Raw genomic sequence first — 7967 nt, 5'->3', positions numbered from 1 at the left:
TGAAAGCAAGGATTGTATATGTTGTATTTCCCTCGGAAGACTCGCAGAGATAACACAACGAGTTGTACAATTTAATTATTACATTTATTATTCAATTACATACAAAGAACGCACTCACCCAATGTTCGTTATGAATAAACAAGAATCATGTCCGCCATATATATAAATGACATTTTACTACCCCAGTCCTTCAGAACAACAACAATGAAACAATGAACTCAGACGAACCACAGTGACACACGGAACGTCAGACGAAATACATATCTAACAGTCCATATAACAGTATAAATGTATAAAAATGATAAATACCATATAAATAAAAACAAGGAGTGTATAAATGTGTGATAGAAAATATTTATTCAAATGTACGTATTTGTAAAGTCGAATACGAAATTTAAGGTTTTAGAAATAGCATTATACGAACTTTCATAAATGTTCCTTTTGAGTGTCATACGTGGTGAAACCAGATAACGTCGCTGTGATAAACAGAAAAGAAAATAACATATCTGATGGAAAATAAGAAACACCTATGGGAAATGATTTCTCGTTCAGCTTAAACATATCTGATTATTTTAAAATAGCTGAAATGAGAGTTCTATACGGATGAAAAAGCCTATGTTGATTTTTTGAGACATGGAGAAAAGAAAAAAGAATGTTTCCTTTTAGTTTTGATTTATAGCCAAAAATGATTGCAAGAATACTGTTCTCACATTAGCTAATGGGGAAAACCGGTGAAAACACATGAGAGTTGCTACAAGAATGTGTTGTATGAGATATATCATTTATTGAGCGGTAATTGCAGATGTTATATATTACGTGCAGAGAATGACTTGTTTCGCGAAAGTTGGAAGGAGCCCTCACTGTTGATGGAATAATGTTTCTATCGATCATAGAGTATATGGAAGCGTGTGGCTGCCTTTTAAGGCAGAGTAAGAGGCAAGACGACAGATTCGACAACATATGAGGCGACAAAATACAAATGTCGCGCGCGTGACGATGGTCCTTGGCTGATCGACTTTACAGCACTGCATGGGTAAGTGCTGAACACAGCAATAACACGAAATAGCGTAATATCCGGTAGGAGCTACGTAGACATGTAAAGTTGTGTGTGTGTGTGTGTGTGTGTACTTATCCTATGTGTCTTATATGTAAGTACTTGTATCAAGTTTTTATTATTTTTTTATTGAACAACGATTTTGTTCTGCTGCGCGTTCTTCTATGTAACTGTGTGTACATAGCCCACAAAACCTGTAAAGCTTTATTGTAACACATATTTTATGTATATAAGAACCCTATTGAAAATAAATGAAATTATTATGATTGTTGTTGTTGTTGTTATTGTTGTTGTTGCTGCTGCTGCTGCTGCTGTTGTTGCTGTTGTTATTATTATTATTATTATTATTATTATTATTATTATTATTATTAAAGGCGGCGAGCTGGCAGAATCGTTAGTAGGCCGGGCGAAATGCTTAGAGGTATTCCGTCTGTCGCTACGTTCTGAGTTCAAATTCCGCCGAGGTCGACTTTGCTTTCATCCTTTCGGGGTCGATTAAATAAGTACCAGTTACGCACTGAGGTCGATGTAGTCGACTTAATCCATTCCTCCAAATTTCAGGCCTTGTGCTTTCTAGTAGAAAGAATTATTATTATTATTATTATTATTATTATCATTATTATTATTAATCTTTTAAGACGGTGAGCTGGCAGAATCATTAGCACGCCATCCGAAATGCTTAGCGGTATTTCGCCCGTCGCTATATTCTGAGTTCAAATTCCGCCGAGGCTGACTTTGCTTTCATCCTTACGGAGTCGATAAATTAAGTGCCAGTCGAGTATTGTGATCGATATAATTGTCTAGTCTTACCCCACTCAAAATTTCAGGCATTGTGCCTTTGGGGGAAATGATAATTATTATTACTATTAATCTTCCAGAACTTTGTTATCTGAGTTCAAATTCCGCCAGAGTGTACTTTGTCTTTCATCCTTTCGCGATCGATAAAATAAGTGCCAGATGAGCATTGGAACCGATGTAATCGACTAGCCCTCTCCCACAAAATTTCAGATTCTGTGACTATAATAGAAATAATTGTTAGTATTATCAACATTGGTTTCGAATTTTTGGTGAAAGGACAGCAATTTCCGGTGAGGGGGTAAATCGATTTACCCCAGTACTCAGCTGGTACTTATTTTATCGACCCGAAAGAATGAAAGGCAACGTCGACCTCGGCGGCATTTGAACTTTTAGGAGAGTGGGTTATATATCTTTAGATATACACCTAACTCTCCTACATTAAATTGGAAGAGAACTGAACGCAGAAACTCCAAACTGATCAACAACAACAAATATTTATTGTTCGGTGGAAAAGGTAAACAGCTTCTAATTGTCCGGTTTTAGAGTAGCCTGAAATGTAGATGTACGGTTCTTCGTGCTGGTGTCGTTATAGAGACAACTTGGTTCAACCACACTCAAATGGGAGAGCTTGCTTAGACGTCTTGCTTGGTCGCTGTCTGCCTTGGTAAGAGACCGAATAATAGCGGGAACGCTTCGATGTTGAAACCCACGCATGCGTGGTTAAGGATTCAGTAATGGCGCCTGCCTTTTGGCGCCAATATGACGTCACTACAATGGCTCCCCCTTGAGTGTGAAACACGAAATTAAAAAATTTTTGAGGGACGTCTGAAGCGAGATGGCCATCGAAACCACACAGAAAATGCGGCACAAATATATATATCAAACACTCGGTTTTATCTTCACTGTATGAGTGGGACATCCCCTCACGGAAAATAGCAAGAGCCAACCGACTAAGATACCTAGTACCAGGCAACAGGTCGAAACTGGCATCGATGCTCAACCACAGCTCCGCAACTGACCACGACTTCCTGAGTACAGACACTCCAAATTTCCTTGTGTAACTTTTTACGAACCGGCTACATAGTTTTTTTGTTTTTTTTGAATAGAAGAAAAAATGTTCAATAAAAAAAAAACTGAAATTGTCCAGTAAAAACACAATAAATCAAACGTAAATAGTTTTTTCCAATTTCTTGGGCCAATGCACCGTCCTGCCAAACCTAGTGACATAAGGTTCGCTAGGGTTCCTTTGCAACGACGAAGGTGGTGTAATCGTTGGTGTGTGCGATTGTGATGGTGCTGATGTTGGTGTATGCATTGGTAAAGGCGTTGACAATGTATGTGGTGATAGTGGTGTGTGCGGCATTTGAAACACGGGCATGTCGTCCACGGGAGTTGAAGGTTTGTCAAGGTACGCTTTTTTCAGACGGTCGACAGACACATTTTCTGTACGACCATTAGCGTCGACCTTGAAAAACTTTGGAGTGCGAGAAAGCACACGATAGGGTCCTTTGTAAGGAGAAACAAGGGGTCCTTTGACAGAATCATCCCTAATAAACACACGAGACCAAGACTCAATGTCTGCTGGCATTCTAAAGGTAGGTGACTGTTGTCTGGGGCCCATAGATGGAAGATTGGAGAAATACTCTCGCAACCGAGTAACATAGGACTCTGGGTGTGGTGGTTGTGATGAGTCTGGTACCACCATCGCACCTGGAAACGTCAACGTGGTGCCGTAAAGAAGCTCCGCCGAGGAGTAACCCAGGTCAGCTTTTACCGCAGTCCGGCATCCAAGGAGGACAACCGGAAGAATTTCAACCCCAAACTGCGGGTTGGGCGAGGCGCGTAAGGCGGCCTTAAGTTGTCTATGAAACCGCTCAACCATCCCATTAGAAGCGGGATGGTAGCTGGTGGTGCGTATACGATGCACCCCCAGGATTCGTGATAGGTCACGAAAAAGCGCGGCCTCAAATTGCCGGCCACGATCTGTGGTCAAACTGACCGGTACTCCGAACCTCGACACCCACCCAGAAACGAAAGCCTGGGCAACAGTCTCAGAAGTAATATCTGCTATAGGAATGGCTTCTGGCCAACGTGAGAAACGGTCAACACAAGTTAACAGGTATGAGAACCCGCGACACACTGGTAACGGTCCAACCAAATCAAGATGGACGTGACGGAAACGGGCTTCAGGAGAAGGAAATTGTCCAAGAGGGGCACGAACGTGCCTATGGACCGTCGCACTCTGGCACTTCATGCAGGAGCGTGCCCAAGTGGCAATTGATCGCCGCATATTGGGCCAGAAAAACCGAGCAGTGATAAGCTTTACTGTTGCTGAGATGCCCGGATATGACAAAGAATGAAGGGCATCAAACACAGAACGTTGATGGTTCGTAGGTACTAAAGGCCTAGGAGAACCTGTGGATGTGTCACATAATATAGAGCCCTCGGATGAAGGGAGCGGAAGATAAGCAAATTTACAGTTGCTGAATTTTGACGAAGTCAAATCTAAACTTGATAAAGAAGGTTGCTCCTGTGAAATTGCCAGTAAATCAATTTCCGCGGGAGTGGAAATAGAATGCACAGGAAGTCGAGATAGAGCATCAGCTGGAATATTCTCTTTCCCTGGCACATGACGAATGTCACCTGTAAATTGTGAGATAAAATCCAGGTGACGAAAAGCACGAGGAGAGAGCTTGTCCGTTTTAGAGGACAGAGCAAAAGTGAGTGGCTTGTGATCAGTATAAATCACAAACTCTCGTCCCTCAAGTTGGTGTTGAAAATGCCGAATCGACAGATAGATCGCCAATAGCTCACGATCAAAAGTACTATACCTGCGTTCGGCAGGCTGTAATTTACAAGAAAAGAAAGCCAAAGGTTTTGTTTGATTGTCTACAGTGTGCTGCAAAACAGCACCGACCGCAGAATCGGAAGCATCCACAGATAAAGAAAGCGGAGCATCAGGAGCAGGATGTGCAAGAACAGGAACGGAGGATAACTCCTGTTTCACAGACTCAAAAGCAGATAACGCCTCATCAGTAAGAGTGAGTTCAGCATCCTTCTTAGAATGGCCTTGCAGTAGCCTCGTTAAAGGAAGTAGTTTGTATGCACACCGGTCAATGAATCTCCTGTAAAAATTGACCATGCCTAAAAAATGGCGCAACTGTCGCAGAGAGGTTGGAGGTGCGATGCGTTGAATTGCATCGACTTTAGCAGGAAGAGGTTTGATCCCATTAGAATCAACCAAATGTCCCAGAAAATTCAGGGATGACTGCCCGAAAAGACACTTGTCGGGATTAATCTTCACATTATAAGCGCGAAGACGCTGAAAAAGTTGCGACAAATGTTGGAGATGATTCTCTTCCGTATCACTAGCGATGAGTATATCATCGACATAAGCGAATACAAAATCAAGTCCACGAACGACCTCATCCATAAACCTCTGAAAAGTGCTAGTAGCATTACGCAAACCAAAACTCATAAATAGAAATTCAAAACAACCGAAAGGTGTAGTGATGGCTGTTTTAGGGATATCCTCTGGATTTACTGGTATCTGATGATAGGCCCGTACCAGATCAATCTTAGAGAAAATGGTGCATCCATGCAGGTTCGCCGAGAAATCCTGCAAATTCCTGATGGGATAGCGATCAGCTATCGTCACAGCATTGAGTCTCCGATAGTCCCCCACCGGGCGAAAATCCGAATCCCCTTTGCGGGCCAAATGTAGAGGAGATGCCCATGGGCTGGTGGAGGGGCGAATGAGGCCGAGTTGAAGCATGTGCTCAAACTCGGCCTTGGCCGTCTTAAGACGATCAGGCGCTAGGCGACGTGGCCGAGAAAAAACCGGAGGACCAGTCGTCATGATATAATGGAGGGTGGAATGTGCAGGTTTAACCGGCTTGAAAGTAATATCCACCAACTCCGGAAAAGACGCTAAAAGAGAATGAAAAGCGTCCCCAGCAGTGGCAATAAAAAATGCTGGGCTAAGAGGAGAATTGGTAGAGCTCCTTGCCGGCGTGGAAAGGGATGTCGAGTCATCGACAAGCCTCCGACGTCGAACATCTACCAATAATTGAAAATGATTTAAAAAACCAGCACCCAAAATGGGATGTGGAATGTCAGCTATGACAAAAAACCCATTGAAAGTCTCTACGAAGACCAATGTCTAAACGTAGAGAAAGCTGACCAAAAGTAGGAATCGGAGATGAATCAACAGCGTGCAAAACGATTTCAGAACGGCGAGGTTTGTCGACTGTTAGACGAAGCGGCCAAATACTACAACAGGAACCAGTGTCAACCATGAAGAATTTCTTCGACACTTGGTCCTGGACGAATATTGCACGATTAAAAAACAGGTTGGGTGGAGGAAAGGGACGTGCGCACTTTCTCCTCTACTCGTTTCCCGACGCCTTTAACGAACAAGGCTGAATACATTTTGTCGCCTTGTTCGAAAAGTTTGCATGGTACCAACATAGACCTTGCTTCTTCCAGGTAGCTCCCCGATCTCGAGAAAATTTTCGAGACCGGGAAACGCTACGAGATTGGGAACCACCACGAGATCTCGAGAAACAGAGGTTATTTACGGTGTGAGTGAGCTCCTGAATGCTACGTAGCAAATCCTCATTGGTCACTGAAGAGGACTGCCTTGCAGGATCTACGGAAACAGTACGTGGTGTGTCCGTGGAGGACTCAGAGCAATTTGAAACGAGTCGAGAAGGGTTCACTGAAAATTCCATGACCCTATCGACCATGGTGGCTACTTGATCTAGTGAGTTCGAGTCCGAAACCGTTGCCAATATTGTCTGGACTTACGACGGTAACCGTGTAAAGAATATCTTTCTCAGAAGTGGCCCGTCTGTTGATTCACCACTGAGACCGCGTAGATGAGTTAAAAACTCCGCTGGAGTTCTATCGCCTAGTTGTTCATCCGCCATCAGCTCATGAAACTTGCTGGTGGCAGATCTGGCAGTCCTTCGCAATATCTTAGTCTTGACCTCATCGTAGGTCGCGTCATCTTTCGGAGTCGTGATAAAATCCTTCGACACTTTTAGAAGCGACGAAGGCAAATTGCATAGCATTAAAGATAGCCTCCGAGTGGGCGAGACATCATGTGCCCGAAAAAAATTCTCTAACTGACCAAAAAATACGTCAGTCTCTCCGGCGAATGAAGGCAGGCTTGGCAACGCACACATATCGGTAAATGATTCCGTCAAAGGTAAAATAGGAAGAAACAATAACGAAAAACGTGTAAAATATGCAAAAGGCCAAAAAAAAAATTTCACCGCAAATGGAAAAGGAAACACACTATTTTTTTTTCTGTACCTTTCTGTTTTCCTCTGTAATGTATGTGCACAATAAGAACCAAAATGGAAAAAGAAAAGAAGAAAAAGAAATATTCGCTAAAAAAAAAAACAATGTGGTTGCCTTCTGTATTTTTTTTTTTTGTATTGTTTTCCTTTTTTTTTTGTTGTGTGTTTAGTTGTGAGCTTGTACTGTCTGCGGGGAAAAAATTTTTTTTTTTTTTTTTTTTTTTTGAAAACCCACGACGTGCCTGAAAGGAAATGGAAAATAATAGTCAGAAAGAAAGAAAAAAATACGTCTGTCTCAGCTTGGCACAATGTGAGTTCGTATTGTCGGAAATGCTATAGAGTCAATATCTCACTGTGAAATTGTTCAAAAAGTCGTTATGATGATGATGATGACGGCGGCCGGAAACTCGTGTTGCTCATACCAATGATGATGCTGATCAGTCCAGATTGTCGTGGCTGCAGTCGTTCCTTAGTCGGGGTCACCACTTTAGGAGAGTGGGTTATATATCTTTAGATATACACCTAACTCTCCTACATTAAATTGGAAGAGAACTGAACGCAGAAACTCCAAACTGATCAATAACAACAAATATTTATTGTTCGGTGGAAAAGGTAAACAGCTTCTAATTGTCCGGTTTTAGAGTAGCCTGAAATGTAGATGTACGGTTCTTCGAGCTGGTGCCGTTATAGAGACAACTTGGTTCAACCACACTCAAATGGGAGAGCTTGCTTAGACGTCTTGCTTGGTCGCTGTCTGCCTTGGTAAGAGACCGAATAATAGCGGGAACGCTTCGATGTTGAAACCCACG

General features: G+C 42.5%; 1 protein-coding gene across 1 annotated transcript; it reads right to left on the bottom strand.

The window, feature by feature from the left end:
* Positions 1 to 359: 359 nt before the first annotated feature.
* LOC149134772 (uncharacterized) lies at positions 360 to 6600 on the bottom strand. Its single transcript, XM_089355824.1, has 4 exons — positions 6321 to 6600; positions 5351 to 5911; positions 3852 to 4495; positions 360 to 476 (listed from the first exon to the last, which is right to left on the bottom strand). Exons 1-4 carry the CDS (start codon positions 6598 to 6600, stop codon positions 360 to 362), a joined length of 1602 nt encoding a protein of 533 aa, XP_089211950.1.
* Positions 6601 to 7967: the final 1367 nt, after the last annotated feature.

The sequence above is a fragment of the Octopus bimaculoides genome, chromosome 7 (assembly GCF_046866305.1).
Source record: "Octopus bimaculoides isolate indiv1 chromosome 7, ASM4686630v1, whole genome shotgun sequence".
Classification (NCBI taxonomy): Eukaryota; Metazoa; Mollusca; class Cephalopoda; order Octopoda; family Octopodidae; genus Octopus; species Octopus bimaculoides.
Note: the sequence above shows the minus strand (reverse complement) of the source record. Positions and strands in the feature narration are given on the sequence as shown.

Coding starts and splice junctions, on each gene's coding strand:
- LOC149134772 (XM_089355824.1), bottom strand. CDS start 6,600: ATGGTCGATAGGGTCATGGAATTTTCAGTGAACCCTTCTCGACTCGTT. Junction 5,912..6,320: donor CTGGAAGAAGCAAGGTCTAT/GTTGGTACCATG, acceptor AATTATTGGTAG/ATGTTCGACGTCGGAGGCTT. Junction 477..3,851: donor TGTCGAGGTTCGGAGTACCG/GTCAGTTTGACC, acceptor TGTTTATCACAG/CGACGTTATCTGGTTTCACC.